The 19,376-nt window shown below is 35.4% G+C and overlaps 1 protein-coding gene across 4 annotated transcripts in view; it reads left to right on the top strand.

Moving 5' to 3' along the window:
* Positions 1–19,376, top strand: part of pcdh7b (protocadherin 7b) — a 421,552-nt gene that overhangs the window by 25,072 nt on the left and 377,104 nt on the right. The window contains exon 2 of one of the 4 annotated variants that reach the window (XM_069925001.1): positions 8,803–9,883. The exons of the other annotated variants lie outside the window; for them this stretch is intronic. Within the exon in view, the coding sequence (XP_069781102.1) occupies positions 8,803–8,850 (48 nt within the window). The 3' untranslated portion in view covers positions 8,851–9,883. Of the gene's footprint in view, positions 1–8,802; positions 9,884–19,376 lie in introns of those variants that run through there. 4 annotated transcript variants of the gene reach the window in all.

The following is a 19,376-nucleotide window of genomic DNA, read 5'->3' as shown; positions in this document are numbered from 1 at the left end:
GAACAAGAGATATTGGATGATGCCTGAGGAGGGGTGGAATCATATAGTATGACAAGGATCTGCACTATATAACTCTGTGACTTTGTGACTGTAGGATGTTTTTCATAAACCCCTCATTATAATATTCAGTCCCAGAAATTAGATGCATATAGATGCAGTCTTTGATATAGGACAATGAAGTAAAAATAAGGCAAATGTTCAACTTGTTTTGTGAACAAGTTTTTGATTTTTTTATATATGGTGTTATAATAACTCCGACTCAAACACCTCTTATATTAAAGCTTGATTTTCAATGTTTTAGTGTTTCCTTTACATAGTGCATTCCAGTGCATGAAATAAAGGTTCTGAATTTAAGGTTAAATTGTTTATCTGCATGAAGTGAAGCAGATGTCCAAAATTATTGACTTCAAATTATTTATTGATTCCCTTTTATTTACTCAAAAATATGACTGATAATGTTAAGATTGCTTCCTATAAACAAGAATTCTGCTGTGCAGTCAACTGCATGTTTTTTTTTAAATTGCATGTTCTTTTTAAACATTTGAAGCTACATTGAAAAGCTGTCATCCCATAATTTAGAAAGAGTAAAATTAGCTCAAAGGTAGGCTCAGAATTTCAAATAATTGTTAAAGGAACATCGAGTAATTATGTAAATGATTTACAAAATTAATAGGTTCGCTTTAATGAATAGCTTTGCCATGTATTGTTTTTTGATGCAATTACTGACTGATCACAAGATCTAAATGAGGTACTGAAACAAGTGCTTTTTGTTGGAATGTCTTAGATAATGTTATATGGTTGAAGATGTACTTTGGAATTATTGAATTCCTGTTAAAATTAATCAGGACATCACATTTCTGAAATCACTGATTCAACTTTTTGAACAGTTAGTTAGTCCAATCAGATTATTATCTAAAATAAGAGCCACAGTGTGGTGGTTTTAAAAGAAATCGTAATAAATTTGAGGAATCTGAATGAATAGTTTCACGCTACTCTAGCTGGCCATGAAGTAGAGGATTTGGTATTTAGTTTTTGGTACTGACAAAATGTTAAGAGTCACAGAGCACTGAACCGACTCTTTGGCCCAACTCATCAGTGCTGACCAAGTTGTAATTGTGTCGTAGTCTCATTTGTACCTATTTGGTCCATATTTTTTTTCATAATCCTTTCTATCCATTTATCTGTCCATCTCTAGAAACACTCTATCTTTTTTGTTGATCTCTCCATCTCGGAGATAAACTCTCTACCGATATTTTCTACAACCTACCAATTCCCAGTTACCTTGACTACATCTGATTTTGATTACTTCACACTCTGTCTCCTACAAGGATTCTCTCAATTCCTTCACATCCAATGTAACTGCTCCCAGGATGAGTTCTTCCATTCCAGAACATCTGAGGTGTCCTCCTCCTTCAAAATAATGCATGGCTTCTCCTCTACAGCCATCAACTCAGCCCTTAACCACACATGGTCCATCTCTGGTAACACTCTCCCCTTTCTCACTTTCCCCATTTCCTTTGTGAGACAAACTCTATAGATATTTTTTGCAAACCTACAGTTACCCCAAGTTTCAACTTCACACCCTCTCTTGTAAGGATTCTATTTCTTTCTCTCATTTTCACTGCCTACATCTCATTTGCGCCCAGGATGAGGGATATGATTCCAGAACATTCAAGATGTCCTCCTCCTTCCAAAATGTGGCCTGTCCTCCACTGCCATCAACTCAGCCTTTACCTGCCTACTTTGACAAAGGACTCAAGCCTGAAACATTTGTTCCCTTATACTTCTTGCAGATGCTATGTTAAGTGTTGATTCTCTCCAACAATTTGTGTATTGCACTGCAGACTTTCCTGTTTAATGACATATCCATCAAAATGTCTTTTGAATGTCATCATTGTACCCACTTCTACAGTTTCCTCTCCCAGTTCGTTCCCAAAAAAAGTTGTCCGTTAGGTTTCTTTTAACTCTCTCCCTGCTCACCTTAAATTTTTGCTCTCTCGTTCTAGAATTGTCAACACTGCGAAAAAGACTATGAACATTTACTTTATCCATCCCCTTTGTAATTTCATAAAGACAAGTCCTATCCAACCTCTCCAAGCCCTGCAGTTCCAGATTAAGTGCTCAACTGATACTGGGACTTTTCTACATAGATTAAAGCAGAGGCTCAAAAAATTGGAGACTGTTAATAAAACTTGCAGGGAGCTCATTGCTCATTGTTCCAGTAGTAGTGATTACTGTTACTAGGTTATCAACAGCTAAAGTTACAAAGTCACAAAACCACATATGATTTGAGAAAAAAATTGAACTGACCTTGATCATTAATTGAATTATATAATTGTAGCAAATCTTAATACCCAAGTTCTCCAGAATTTATTCCTGAATAAAATAATTAAAAAAAGCCAGATATTCTGGAAATTTAACTGACCAAAAAGCAATTCTAAAAAGGCAGATTACACAAAATGACATTTATTTCAGCAGGTTAGCTATCATTAATGTATTCTTCCTCTAAAATTCAATTGATCACGGCTCACTGATAATCATTGCTCCAGCAAACAAAAATCACTTATTTCACAAAGCAAAAAAATTTGTCTTTCTTTTGCCTTCATCTTCTTCTGAAATTAATTGAATGTTTTAACATGCTGTTTTGTAGCATGACATGTTATGAAATTGTTTGCAATGCAATATTGCAAGATAAAACTAATGATGTTCACAATTCAAAATTCATCTGACCCCCTTGCAGTTAAAATGTGGCAAGCTCCGATTGCCCGCGGTATACTTGACAATCAAGATCACCTCTTTAATTAAACAAAATATCAGCATGGAGACTAACTTTCAGTCCATATTCACATTTGGAAAAGTTTAGGGGAATAATTATGATACCTGATTTTCTTAAAGCAAATCAGTTTTCCTTGGGGTGTTTATTCTTTCTTTTTATTTTTGTTGGATGTTATGCATGTTTTTGAACACTGAATAAAGATACCCTGTCTGATATTGGGTTGAATGGTTATAGGTGATTCTCCAGAGAGCATTGCTCTCAAAAATTGGGCATCTGCACTGCATCTGGTATACATCTTAAAAATGGGCTCATCAAAATCCACTTTGGGGATGAGAGTCATCTCTTGCATTTATGTAAGCAACTGACAAAATAATGATACCATTTTCTAACATGTCATTCATAAATTTGAACCAATCACGACATTTCAAATAGACTAGATTATCAGTGCTTGTTGATCATTCAAATTTTGACTTTTAATCAGCTTCACTATTTACTTTGAAGTAAACATTCTATCCCGATATAAAGTTGTCTGAAATGATAAAAGTAAAAGAAATATTTAATGAATATACAATTAACAGAAAATTGAAGAAACCCTTATATATACTTTGTGCATTTTCGTGTTCTCAGGATGTATCCTTTGAATTACTTTTGAAGCGCGGTCATTGGTTTTAGGCAAACAGAGTAGCAATCATTTTGAAATCAAGCTCCATAAATAACAATTGAGCCAAAATATATGATGTTGTTTTCAATTATTTTGTTTAAAGGAGTTGATGTGTGCCAGAACATCTGGAGACTACATTGATTCTCTTTGAATAGTGTTATGATGGATCCCAAAACAGGCAGTCAAAGTCTCTGTTTAACATCTCGTCTGGAAAAAAAAAGAGCATGTTAATGTTTATGTTAGACTCTGCTTTATATATTCAATCCAAATGAAAGTGAAAGAATAATAACCTTTTTGATGGCAAATTCTTTGATGTAAAATAATTCTGGACTATGAAAGTTAGTAATATACTTCTCTTGGATATGAGGGCAATTTTCTTACTGTCCGGATTTGAAGACTGCCTGCTGGCAGTGTATAATCTGAAATCTGGAGACGCTGCACGTGACTTCACATCTGAATTGAATTTCTGGGTTATGAGCAACAGATGGACCTCCCTAAAACCCGATGCTAGAAAATGCCACTGACATGCTTTTTTGTCATGTTTCTTTTCACATTTCTCTGCAAAGCTGCAAAGAAAACTCTGTATTTTTATGGATTTTTCACTCCTGGAGCACACGACGGCTATAGTGTAAGGATTTTTGCTGCAAAGCAGGCAGCATTAACATTGAGTTGACGTAAACATTCCATATTTCTAGATTACAAAAAGCATGTTAATTAACAAATACCCTTATCTAGATGCTTCTTTTCTCCACTTGATTACTATAAGAGCGGCACGATTGGTGTAGCGGTTAGCGTAATACCATTGCAGCACCAGCGATTGGCACCAGGGTTGGAATCCCATGCTGTCTATGAAGAGCTTGTATGTTCTCCCCAGGTGTGTGTGTGGGTTTTCCATGGGGACTCCGGTTTCCTCCCACCTTTCAAAATGTAGCGGTGATTATAGGTTAATTAGGTGGCACGGGCTCTTGGGCCGAAATGGTCTCTTACCATGCTATAAGTCTAAATTTATAAGTTACAATTGTAATTTCAACATAGCATCTTATAATTGGTTATGCATCCATCTCTCCAACTGATCTTTCTTCTGCTGTATCCTTTGACAACCTTTATTTATTAGCCACAATTCCTGCATCTTCTGCAAACTTACTAATCAACCCATTTATATTTTTGTCAAAATAGTTTGTGCTTGTGTGTGCGTGCACACATGCATGTGCTTATGCAAACATTTAACCACAAAAAAGAAGTCATAGCACTGAACTCTGCAGAACACGGCTGATTACAGACTTTCAGTCATAGAAACACCTCTTCACTACTACCCTCTGTCTTCTATGGCCAAGCCAATTTTTAATTCAGAAATATAAACATCATTTTAAAATTGGCTTATTTCACTTTTTATGATCAGATAAGATATTTGAATTGTTCCAGTTAAAAATTGTCATAAGGGACAATTTCTTTATGTCCATAACATCCTGCAAACTTGAGCCAAGTGCATCATTCATATATTTCATTTTGGAATTAGTACCCTGACAGAAGAAAGACTGTGTCATCCTGATTGGTGATGTCTGAAGCCTGTCAACAACTAGACAGGAGAAATCTTGTTTGTATTAAAGGCCATTAACATTTTGTAGTTGATTTGTGTCTAGATTAGATGGAGGAGAAGGAGGGGAATAGTGGATTCAAATGGTAGAAAGATGAAGCTAGAGTTTCTTTGAAGTGGTTCTGCAACAATTGTGAATTAAATGATGCTCATGTGTGGGTAAATTTGAGACCTGTCATTCGGAGGGGAAGATGTTGGTGTAAGGTTAGCAATTCACAGTAGGGAGAGTCCACTATTCTGAGGTCTTGTGAATAGAGATGTGTGGTTGGGACTGGAGGAGTCTGGAAATTGTGCCCCATTTTAATCTAGTAATGAAGGAATGTAACATTTTAGCGTTAGATGATGCTCTATAGCTTTTATTTCAAAATTTTCACTTCTAATGATCATGGATCATTTCTCTGTCTTCATATATATTTTTGCTTTTAAGTAGGTTATGTGAATGAATGTGTTTGGAATTAAATTTATTTTTACTTAATTCGTAACATCTTGAAAGTGTCATAAAGTAACAGTCCACAATGATGTTATGCTGGCCACACTCTATATTTTTCATCAAAATGATTGCAATCTGTGGATCATGTCATCACTGAATTAAAAAGACCAAGCCGAGGTTATTTCATCCAACCTACCTGAGGCAGCTCTTTGATAGCATGATTTAATTAATCTATTCCACTCTTCCTTCCTCAAGGCACTGTAGATGTTTCTCTTCAAGTATTTATCTAATTCAATTCTGAATATTAACACTGAAGCTAATTCTGTTATGCTTGTGGACAATATCTTCCAAATCACAGCAAGGTTAACAATGTTATTTCCCCAGTTGTTATGAATCTCTGATTTCTGATCCATCCACTGAGATCATTTAACCTCGTGTACTTTAACTGAGAACATTGATCACAATGAAGATCTCAGTTAAATCTCCCCAATAATCTCTGCTCTGAGAATACATGCCTTGAATTTCTACACATATTGGTAATTTCCCAGCAGCACTCTTTGACACATTCTCAAAGTTACTGACATAATTTTTGATGTCTACACATTGCATTTTGCTTTTGTACTCTATTACAATTTTAATAAATCGAATATTCAATACGATATTTTACTGAGTTGTTCTCCTGTCATCTCAAAAAAATTTACATTAGCCCCATTTCTACAATTTAAAATGGTACCATTTAGTTTCTTTGGTCTTCCTCTCCCACTGACCAAAATATATCCCTTGTACTTCTGTGTTTTCATCAACTATTTCCCACTATCTTACTCACAACATTTTCATTATAAAAGTTATGTAATACAATAGTAAAGAACAAGCCCTTTGTGTTACAGGATCTGTGATTTTGTGCTTAAATTAACCAATAAATAAATAAAAAGTAAGGTGCAACCACTGTATAGGTATTATCTCTGTATGTATGTACTGTATACACCCAAACACCTCCCTCAGTTCCTGCCTTGGCACTGGGGCAGCAACATGTGAGATGTGTTGATATCTTAAGGTGATTAAAGCCTATTAATCACATCTCTCTGTCTAATGAGGTTGATCGATAGCACTATAGAAAGATCACTGTGAAGTCTTAACCTTTAGATCTTGAAATTTAAAATAATCTGGACCATGGAATGGTTTCTTGTTGGTTTGCAAAATGCCAAAGACATTTCGAACATTATATGTATGTCCAGTGTCCAGAAGTCTGACAATGTTATACTTTAATGGAGAAATGTAATTATTTTAAATAGTAATTCACAGTTTATGCTCTTTACTGGCAAGGTCAGCATTTTATACCTCTCCCTTGATGCTCTTAAAACAGAAGTACTGAAGGCCATGTGTTAAAATTGGGAGTTGGAAATATTATGACCATATTGGGAAGGTGTATATCAGGGAGGAATCTGTAGATCACAATGTTGCCCTTTATGAACTATTGTTCTGATGGTTGGTCAAGCTTCTTATTGTATGAACTGCTGCAGAAGAAACCTGAGGCTTCCTGTTGTAATGCATTCTGCTGATGCTTTTTGTCCATTAGGAGATATTGTGAAAGGGAAAGCCCGATAATGGACAATTTGACGTTTATGCTGACTGTCGGATCAAATTTGAAATGCAAACATTTTCTGAGGCGTGGCTGGAATAAGTACAAAATCAATCATGTCCTTCCATGGAGAGGACATATACCCTTCAGAATAAGGTGAAATTTGGCAGATGATTTTTTTGGGGGCATTCAACAATCAATTATTTCAAACCAATTTGATAGCTTCTGAGAGCAGAGCTGAAAGAAAGAACTGTCTGTTAAGAGGAACCAAACTTAGGAGGTGCAGTGCAAGTAAAAAGGTATTTACCTTTTGTGCTTTGTAACCCATGTGTAAAATTTGAAAGACTATTTTGATCAGTTAATTTAATCTGCATGATAGTTCTTCCTCCAGGTGCTTGTTTTGATTGTAAATACTATACCAAGTATCATTTCTTCATGTCTGAATTTGTCCTGTTTCATTTAATAAGCATATATTCTGATAATCACACCTTTCCTTCTTCAAAGTTGACTCACCTTATCCAAAGGATTCCAAAATACACCTTTAATTTCTATTATCATTCTTGCACAATCGTTTGTGAAGAAGAAGATGACGTTGCAGCCAGTAGTTATTGCTTCTTTCTTGTATAATATCTATCAAATAGCTGTAATCTAAAAGCTAAAACCCAGACAATTTGATTACATTGTATGAAATAGTTCACATTGTTGAATCATAATTAGTATATATTTGGGAATGTGGGACCCTTTTTCTCAGGTGCTGATGAATTTATTGTATCCTTGGCTTGCCATTCAGTTAGGATATAATGGAAGGTGCTTTAACAAGTTTTGACATGTGGAGTCAGGAAACGGCTCTCAATAAGAATTGGAACATTTCTTACTTCACCTCATGCAGTAATCAGGGTTTTGATGATTGGTAAAAGACATCATTTCAAATTTATTACCAGGTTGTGGGTTTGAATACACATTCCATGCATGGGATCTTCCTTGCTGGGCAATGAATTTCGAAGTTTCATGAACATTTTGTACTCACTTCTCTGAATAGATAGAAAGCATTGGGCTGGCAATATTTAATATCAGCTGTTTATGACAAGGTTGCATACTGCGATCTAGTAAATGAAATAGTCCTTAAGACTAAAGATATACAAATACAAAACACTTATTTTGGTGAAATAATTTACAAAATCCAAAGCTACTTTGAAATTAATTCAGTATTTCTGAGTAAAGCCTGAATAAAACAGAAACGGACCATCATGTCATCTGAAATCAATAAAATGTTGAACGTTCCACTAAAGGTACAAGCTCGTATGCCACACAATGATCTGAAATGAATGACAAAAAAAAAGGTGGAACACAATTAAAACAAAATGTTTACAGGACAACAAAGAAGCCATCAAAGCAGTGAATCAAAATAAAACTTAGTTGACCTGAATACATGATCGTCAAAAGCAACAATTTACTCCATGAGGGATTTAGTATGACATCAGATTCTGAACAGTCTGGTAAGTTTGATATAGTGTTCTTTTTTTTTAAAAATCTTGAGCAATACAATTAGTTTGAAAGCATTGTTCATAATGTCTAATCAGTTTGCTAAACTGAGTTGTAATGTAATTAATTCACATGAATAACATTCTCTGTTCATATTAATAAGCTTCAATTGAATTATTTAAATTATACCATGCTTCTTTAGCGTTTGCAATAGTCCTACTTTTTCACTACAGGTTGAGTTCAAATCATTAATGAATTAAACTCTTTAATGTCTCCACAGATGAGTCACCTTCATCCAGATGTGCTGCATTTGTCCATGAGGCTATAAGCACAGAAGGATATTGAGACCACAGACAAAGGGAAACCAGTATCAATCATCGATATTGTATCACACAGGTTCACTGTGCTGAAAATCGTTGGAGAGATCTTTCTTATTTTGCTGCATAGAGCCTTCAGATCTGCATCTTGATCCTCCACAGGACCTTCACCGTAGAACACAATAAAAGCTGGGCATAACATCAGTTATTATAACAGCTCTTGCTGGACAAGGATACACATATGTCATATCTATGTGGAGCTGTTAAAATCCCAGTGTGCAATGAATTCAGTCACCAGCATATTTTTATGCAGGGACTCTGTTCATAGATAAACCCGACTTTTAGTTCCACAAGTTGATGCCAAAATATTCAGTCTTCTTTAAACTACTGCAAGATTTTACTTTACACATTGTACAGAACTTTGAGACCTTTAATAATCAAGATAGTCATTTAATTATATGTAATATCAAGTTGGAAACAATCTGCATTATCATCCTGAGGAGATAGTGGCTTGGCAGGTAGAATGTTGCACGTCTATAAAACATAAGAAAGTTGCATACATTTAATGCACTGATTGTGTTAAAGCATTGTACAATATAAATTATGTTTTCCAGTCATAGTTCTTAAAATGAAACTTTTTGCTCCAGTGGTAGATTTAGTGTCGCACCACAGACATTGCACAGGAACTTTCAAGTTTTGCTGTATTAATTTATATTTATTTACAGTTGACATCTCAGTTTGCAATGAAGATAAATGGGCTCACAAAGTGTATTGTTTTTACTGGACAAGTGGCCATTTAAATAGAATGATTTCTTGACATCAACATTCATTTTCTGTATATAAATATTTCTCCAGTATCATCCTTTTCTAAAAAAGAACAAGTTTTCAGTCCTATTTTAGTATGTATCACAAAGCCTTAGCATGCTGCTTGTTCATCCTTTAGATGTGTAACTGAAGATTTCAGGAATGTTTAGTCACGCGTGGAACTTCTACACCCTGTATTCTCCAGTCATTAATATATTCATGTAGGAATGTTATGACATCTCCAGTTATAAGTAATAAATGTTTTCCTCTACATAAATGTTACATGTGTCATTTCAATTATGTACTTCCTGTATATCAAAAAGAAAATGATCCAGCATGAATTTGATGCACACAAAGTAAGGCACATAACCTTTTTCAAAACATAATATTAGCACATCACACCCCCAATGCAAGATGGCATGTTCAGTTATTAAAATGTACATATTCAGTGAGGTATTACTAATTGAGAGTCTCTTTCAGTGATTTGCCAGTGAAGTACCATGTTATAATCTTATGTTGTTATGAATGACCTTACATGAGCTTGGTTAGAAGTTTATTGTAAAAAATGGCTTGAGTACCTTCAAAATCAATGCATGAAGGGTCTCGTTATTAATGCCCATTGACAGCCACTGGGAAAAAAATAATTTGCAGATTAGAATCAATTATGATGTCCTTAATGAGGAAGCCTGAACTTTGAAGAATAGCTGCTGTGACAAGATATCAGGGAATTTAGCATTTTCCATGAGATATTGCTACCTTTTGAAAAAGAAGAGAAAACAAACTGAAATACATGAACAAAAAAATTGAAGGTTGTTGGGGTAAATTAAATCCCATTTGAATGTGCCACATGGAACATTGAATACATTGAGTAACTATTTGAAATGTGCAGCTTAATTAAATTAATGGGAGCAAAAAAAAAACAAACAAGCCATGTAAAATCTGTGGAGATAAAAGCAGAATCCTGATGCGGGGCCTTAGCCTTTGCCTGCAAAGAGTCTGCCTGACCTGCTGCGTTCCCCGAGCTGCTTATGTTTTGCCCAAGATTGCAGAAGTCTCTAGTGTCTACTTCTTAACTTAAATGGTCTATGTCCTCCCATTACTGATGGAAGTTGTGAACTAATATTGGTATTGCCCAGGACATGTTAAATACATTTATCAAATGATAATACATCAGCATAATGAACAACATTTGGAATTTGGCACTCCTATGAACAGATAATGACTAACTTGCTGCTATTTAGTGACTGAATTACTTCCCTCTCACTGTTGCCACATATTATATGCATCTACAGTGTGATGTGATATAATTTATGTTATGACTTGAACAGGCTTTGAATGAATGCATCTTTCTAACTCATTGCTAGATTCTGCAACTTTATGAACTATTTCTCTGCTTGATTGTCAATTCTACTAATTGAAAAACACTTTAAGCTACAGAATTTCAGTTCTAAAACCATTAATAAATATTCTACTGATATAGATTGTCCCATGTTCAGTGTTTAAAAATGTAATTTATTTGCAGTCTAAATATACTTGTCATTTTAGGATAAACATTTCTGAATCATGATGTGCATTTTGTCACGACTAAGAAATAATTAGGGATTTATATTTGTAAAAAAGCAAATAATAACTGGAAGCTTAGTAATGTTTGGGATTTCATGGCTATTAATTGTGAACTTTTAATTGTTTGACTATTTCTGACGCCGCTGTGGCACCAGTGAGCTGTGACAGAAAGAACTCCCAGGAGAAGAGAGAAATTTATTACAGTAAACACAGAATGGGTATAATCAGGGAAAGAGGATAATTTGATGGAGCTAGATTTGCTTCTTATTCCTAGTTTAATTGACAGTGAAGTTGCTCCATAAGGTACATACACATGTTAGAAACTCTTTGCATTCAGCTTTAGTTATATGCTGTGGAAGCAAACTTAACTTTTGACATACAATTACCCTAATGTCTCAGACCTCATATTTCATTATGCCTTTATTTTATAAAGTAGTTTAATTTTATTTTGATACTAAAATATATTTATCCCCAATTTTAATCCAACACCACCCAGAATAAATGCATATGGGATAAACCAGTTATCCATTATAAATCCTATACTAATTTTACTTCATCTTGAATCAGCTCAGATTCATTCTGTAAGTTATCTTCGTCTTAAGAGTCCTTTGCTTCATTGTTAACTATCTCACAGCCTTGATCTCACCAGTATATTCTGAACGCACATGGAATTGTAGGAAAAATATGCAGCTCTTTATTTGTTTGGGAAGAATTATATAAATATACGGTATATTTTTCATTTTGTTCTGCATTACACCTTGTATTAGATGTGACATATTTTTTTAAATTATTCAGTATTCAGTCTTCCCTGATCAATTTTATGAATTTGTCATTCATTTCTATTGTGTGATGTTAGAAAGCCATACTAATGATAATGAGTTTGTAATACACAAAAGTCCAATGCACATATGCACTGAAATTCTCACTTGCTGTTGCCAAACTGTGAGGTACATCATCTATCATACATATTAAATTATTAAGTTACCCCAGTTTAGAAAAAAATTCTAAGCAAAGTTTGATAGATAAATATTCAGTTACAGTTAATGCAAGATATTAAAAAAAATGATGTTTCAATTATGCAGACAGATCTTATTTGTGGATCTATATGGTTAGTGTAGTGTTGAGAGGTGATCATGAGAAGAGGTTGTGACCAGTGTGATAGGAATGCTTTATGATGTTGATTGTCTTTGTAATGCATCCCCTCAAATAGATGTCTTCAATGGATGCAAATTTGGAGCCCATGATAGATTTGGGTTTGTTGCTTCTTTTTGTAGCCTTCTGTATTCAGATGCAGTCAAATACATGAACCAGGCTGTGATGCAATCAGTCATTATATGTTGCTCAATTTGAAAGATTATTTAATAAAATATCAAATCACTTCAGATTCCTTAAAAAGTAGAGATGTTTGAGTGCCTCCTTCACATTTGTCTTGATGTTGTGGTTTCAGGAGACATCCTTTCATATCTGATCCCTCAAGAACCTGAAGGCACTTAACTTCTCCACTGCCGTCAATAAAGATAGGTGTGTGGTCTCTCATCATCCCCTTCCTCAAATCCACAATAAGCTCCCTGGTCATTTTGACCTTGAGAGCAATATTAATATTCTGGCACCATGCAACCAGGTTCGAGATCTCCATCCTGTATCCTGACATAATTTCCTGTTATTCAGCCACAATGGTTGGGTCATCAGGGAGTTTATTGATTGCATTGGAGGTTATCTGGGCTATGCAATCATGAGTGAAAAGGGAATGGAGCAAGGAATCTAACATGCAGATTTGACATCATCCTGTATTGATGATAAGTAAATAAGAGTTGATGGTGCCAATCTGGATTGATTGGGAACTGTCAATAAGGAAATTGTGAATCCAATTGCAGAGGGACAAAAGAATTCCAGATCCCATAGTAGTTATGTTTTATTGGTATAACAGTATTAAACATTGAGTTGTAGTCAATGAGCAATGTTCTTAAGTAGGTGTCCTTGTGGTCCAGGTGATCTGACGTAAAGTGGAGTGCCAGTGAGATGGCATCTGCTGTTGATAGGTGAAGTGTAGTCCACCCAACTCGTTGCTGAGACAGGAATTGATTTGTTCTTAAACCAATCTCTGAAAGCATTTCATCAGGTGCCACTGGTCACCTTGCTCTTGCTGGGCAGCATTATAGTGGATATTCAGTGTGAGCTATGTGTGTAAATAAAAGTGGGTGAAAACATTTTTGAAAGTAAAATTTGTTCATCTGAGCCCACTTTTCTTTAAGCACATTTTTTTTGGTCTGTTTTGTAGTAATCACAGCGATCCTTTTAAGGACTGTTATATTATCTCCAGGACAAGCAGCTAGAAATAAGTAATGGATTTAATGTGAATGGGTCTTTAGGCAATTATAAGATAACTCTCATTTTATGCAATACAAATTGATATTTTTTTATAAAAATTATATTTTTCACCTCAATTTTGGAAATCTGTGTGTTCATACTCTTTATCTTACTCTTAGTCGTTGGGTGTATTTGAGGCAGGGATTGATAGGTATTTGAACAGTCAGAGTATCAATGGCTATGGGCAGAAGACAGGGAAGTGAGGCTGAGTGGGAGAATGGATTAGCTCATGATGGAATGGCAGAACAGACATGATGGGCCAAATGGCCTACTTCTGCTCCTATATTTTATCCAATCCACATATATATAAAGTTGAAAACTTTGCCATTCAAAAGCTATTTTACATTATTTGCTTATGTGAACATATAAGTTTTAATTGAACAATGTGGCCAAGTACACATGACATTTATTCACCCAAACCAAGAAAAAAAGATCATAATTTATGTGATTTTGCTATGCACATTCAGATTTACCTGCAAAACAAGATTGATTGTACTACCAAGGTTGAGACATCCTGAGGAATAGACTAAAGCCTGGATTTTTATTTGCAATCATTTTGCAAGTTTCTTCTTGATAGTGACTGACATAGGGAAAAGTGAAATCCAGACCACGCCGAGTAGTAACTTAAATTTGGGCAATGCCTGCAATACCTTTGGCAACATCCTTGACATTCATGTTTCTGCATTGAAGTGCAGAAGTTAAGAGAAGACCTGTAGTCTAAATGTTAATGGATTTGGCAAATTCTCTGCTCTGCTACCAACACTGAGACCAGCAGTTCAATATAAGCAGATTGAACTGATGGGCTAGATGCAAAATGCACCTGAATGCTGACCTCCATATCAGGATGGCTGGCATATATTGTATTAAACACATTGACCTTGATTGAGAAATTAAGTCAAGTAAGTGACTTGGTTCTTTTTCTTTACATTGACACTTTTACATAACGTTCAGTGATTTAAAGCTTTTATTTGGTGCTTGCAGCTTGTTGGTTTTTTTTTTGAAAGGACCTGGGAATTATGTGGCAGAATACAAACAGACGAATGCTTGACATTTTTCTGAAATTTTGTATTTCTGGATTTAGGCAATGCTGCTAAATATTTTAAACAGGCTACAACTTCTAACAATGTGGCAGAGTGACAGGAATTCCCAACAAATGAGTTGCGTAGAATTCAATGGTAAAATTTAAAGGCCATGAATGTAGAAGTGAAAATTTGCAGGGTGGGCCAATATATTTTCCAATTTTCCATTATGATGCAGATGAATAGCCATCTAGATGAAAGATTAGCTTTGATATTCATTCCACATAATGCTTCCAGACATGCTGAGTATTTCCATATTTTTTGCATTATTTTAAGATCAAACCTTTTAGACATTTCTGCAGATTGATCACTTTCATGTTTGTTGATTATTCATGCAGTACAATGGTTACAGAAAATTATTAAAAAATGAGCTATATAAAGCAATGATAGGATGATGATTGCCTAACGTTGAAGATTATTCCTTGATTTTTTTTGGTTGTAAACTGTAATTTCAGCTTGATTTATTATACTCCTGAGCTCTTGTCAGTTGCCTCATCCACTGCTACTTGACAGGAAATGTCATCTGAAAGGTTGTGAGAAGTAGTATTGTAAAGTTTATCATGGGCCGATGGTGATTTGTTAATTATAGTTTCCAAGACTCTGAATGTATGTTAACTGGAAATGGAAAGCTGGCAGATATTGGGTGTCAGGGATCGTCTAAGAAATGTCTTGTTTGATAAAGAGTGGCATATTCACTGCAGACAAGTATTTAAGTTGTCAGAAAGTAGTTTAAAGTTCTGAAATGTTTTGCTTCACTCCTGAAATGCTTGAATGTGACATTAGAATATGCAAGAACGATTTTAAAACCTTCACATTTTGAGACAGTTAATTTGGTACCTTTCTTTCTCTTCCTGTTTAATAATAATGAAGCAACTGAAGTGATTTCTTTTGTAACAGTTCAGGAGAAGGAAGTGAGTATCAGTTTGTGTCAGCTGACAGGATTCAAGCTGAATATTTAAAATCCAGTGCAGGGTAAAATTAAAACAAAATTCAAATATGTAATTGTTAATCATTCTGCTTTCCATTACATGAATGTTGCAAAACTGAAGTATGTCTTAACCATCACAATAAAATATGACTAATCTTTTTATGCCTCAGTAAAGCTGCTAATTTGTATGGAACAAACAATTTACTTGCACTTTATTCAGTCCATTAGGAGTGTTGGAATATTTAAAAAAAAAGACCTGGAAATTAAGCGGCAGAATACAGACAGTCAAACGCATGATGTGTTTTTGTATTTCTGTAATTAAGGGAGTGGTGTTAAATATTTTAAACAGGTTAAGACTTCTAACAATGTGGCAGAGTGACAGGAATTCCTGACAAATGAGATGTGCAGAATTTAAAGGCCAAATATTTAGAATGTAGATCTCTTTCCCCTGCTAAGCAAAAAAATAATTCATTTTAATGTAGGAGATGAAATCTTATGCAACAAAAAATGTTTATGTATTTTCCTTGAATACTTGGAAATATATGATTACAAGAATAAAAATAGTTTACTTCAAATTTGTAACACTTGGCTTAAACCAACAGTCTGAGGATGACCTGCTTAAAATCACCTGCAGTTGTGCAGAATTATGTAATTGGAACTCTCAAGGTATCAATCAACCCTCATTAAGTATCATAAGTCCCTTTTTGACTGGCACCTTGTCCCAGGAATGAACTGGAACATGGACCAGTGGAAAAAGAAAAATATCAGCATCAATTGACATCATTACACAACAGGGATTAACCACCTCGACCCCTACTCATGTCCCTGACATCCGCTGATGCCAATGTGCTAATAAAACCAGTGGAAAAGGGACAGCAGAAAGTCACCTGTTTCCAACTGAAGGTTGAACACTCTGATCCACGCCAATGAGTTGTATCCCAGTTCAGGGTGTCCCAGTAGAAATGGCAAAAAGGGCTTCCTATCCTGGGATGCTACAAAGCCAATTAACTGGGACGTCAGTGGAAAAGGGGCATTAACTACATAATTTTAATTATAATAACAGGCCATACCCAAGAAAGGGCATCAAACATTGGGCGGTATTATCCTTTTCCACAGTTCATTAGCATTAATTCTATAATGAGATTAACACTGTGCTGGATGGGCTACTGAAAATTCAACATTCATCCATCAAATCACAGGCTGCATTTGGCTGAAGAGATAATGTAAGTGGAAACATCATTTCATAATTTTTATTGAAAAAAAACTATATGAAATATGTGCCAGAAGTAGTCCTAAAGGTTTCTCATTTAAATTTCACTGTATTTGCAATGATGTGCATGTTTTTGACATTTAAGGATTGAACCAGAAAAAAAAGGTTTATGACAGTAGAATTCTGTCAGGTTTGGAAACACATGGAGTCAAATAATGTAAGAATTCCATGTGTTTTATCAAAATCACAGTATTTATGAATATAATTAACTTCACTCAGAATGATTTCTTGGTTCTTACAGGAGTTAGCAGAACTGAAGTTGGTAAATATAATTACAATGAATGGTTTACATGTTCAGAATGATAAATTCTTGGTGATAGCCATGGTCATGCTCTATTGCATTTATGAAACCAAGCTGTGTTGGCACAGAATGTCGCCAATTACATTCAATTTGCCTTAAAAATAATATTACTGTGTTCAGCATAAAAATGGTTTCTCTTAATTTAATGAAAATGAACAGCCAGTTGATTTTTTCTGCCGTGGGCAATTGGAGCATACCTTAGCCAGAGGCTAAACCTGATGGCAGAGAAAAGTGAGTTTATTCTTTCTGTGAATTTTGCTTTGTGGACTTTGCATGTTACCGATAAGCAAATTGGGATCTGTAGGTTAATGCTTGCGACATATTTTAACAAAATCAATCGATCTCTTGAATCAATTGTCACTGGTACAATGGAATAGATTTCCCCTGGGTGACTTCAACTCTGCCCTGTGGCACATCATCTGATGCTGTGATGGTGAAGGAGGAGAAAATCCAAAGAATTTTACCAATTGATTTTATTTAAAGGCTTATAATGCTGGTGTCCTCTTACTTTTAACAGAAAAAAAAGAATAGAAATCAAGCTGCAATGACTTGCTTTTGACGTCTTCAATAAATCTTTGTAACCCATCAGTTTTGCAACATCATAGATAACAGTCTTACAACTTGCATGTCAGAATGAAAGGTAACGAGTAATAGGGCAGTTCTTCTCACCATACACCCAAATTTGAATGATATTTAGCTCGGGTTGTTGCAACGCTGGGTCATGTGATTAGATGTCGGCTGCTGGCAACAAATGAATGTAATGCAGTAATCCAGATGACAGGAAAGACCCACACTTCATGAGGTCACTTGATGTCAGATGCTGTAGCACAATTTCAACATTTTGCTGACTGTTGATTTATATTGTTGACACTTGACAGTCAATGATTATAAATTTAAATGTAGTGATTTGAGGTATTACAAGAACATTAATCCTTGTAAGTAATACAGCTAAGCTTGGTGCATTGTGCTCTGCTTGTAAAATGGATGCCACTGAAGTCAACTGAATGATTTTTGGAGGCAAAGTAGATCATGATGATGGACTGAAGGGATGAATTTCAAGGCAACCATCTTTGTTTTAGTCAGAATATATATTGCCCTCTGTTCCATTTTGAACTAACCCTTTCCCATCACTGGGAAATTTTTCCTGATTGCAAGCATTGCAGCAAGTTTCTGTGCACAATTAGCTGGGGCTTCCCAGACTCAGAATTGAGTGGTGAGACAATGAAATGTCTATCTATGGCCTCATGCACTTTTTCACTTCTACCACCTGCACCCACCTATCACTCCTTACTCTTTGCAACAAGTTCTCAGACCTCTTAATGTATTTTTTTTTTCAAATGATGAATGGCAGCCTTAAGCGCTGATCAAAGTATTTATAAACTGGATAACTCCATCATGGCTCTAATTATAAGATTATCCACTCGAGCTTGGGGCCACTCATATTTCATGTCCAGGGAGAGAGTTTGGCATTTGGAGAAATATATGTTGTTATTTTCCACGGGTCAACAGATACTCTTATGATTTTCCAAATAACAATTTTGACAGTGATTGACTTTATTAGTTCCAATAGAATCTAAAGATGATAACAGAGGTGCGGGGGCGGGGGCGGGGGGGGGGGGGTGGGGTGGAAATGGCAGCTATCTTCTGAAAGTACATGGGTGGTATTATGGGCAGTGAAGAAAGCCATCAATGTGATCTAGACGTACTGGGAAAATGGGCCAAGGAATGGCAGGTGGAATTTAACCCAGACAAGTGCAAGATCCTGCTTTCTCTTTGGTAAATCAATCCAGGACATGAGTTCATTAGTGATTTGTAATTATTTTTAATTATTTTTTTTTAAAAACAGAACATACAACATGTTAACAAGCCATTTCGGTGCACAATCCTGTCCTGTCCAATTATAACTGATTGATCTATACTCCTGGTATGTTTTTGAATGGTGGAGGATACTGGAGCCCTTGGGGAAAACCCATGCAGATATGGGAAGAACGTACAAACTCCTTACAGACAGCGTGGGATTTGAACTCCGGTCCCAATTGCTGGTGCTGTAAAGATGTTGCACTAACTGCTACACTATCCATGCTATCCTAAAGTGGCTCTAGATTATGTAGTGAAATAGAAAGACTGAGAGGTACAGGAACATTAAGGTAGGCAGGGTGGTGAAGAGGATGTTTGACGCACTTGCCTTATCAGTCAGAGTATTGTGTAGAGAAGCTGGAATATCA

Source organism: Narcine bancroftii, chromosome 3 (genome assembly GCF_036971445.1).
Source record: "Narcine bancroftii isolate sNarBan1 chromosome 3, sNarBan1.hap1, whole genome shotgun sequence".
Lineage (NCBI taxonomy): Eukaryota > Metazoa > Chordata > Chondrichthyes > Torpediniformes > Narcinidae > Narcine > Narcine bancroftii.
Note: the sequence above shows the minus strand (reverse complement) of the source record. Positions and strands in the feature narration are given on the sequence as shown.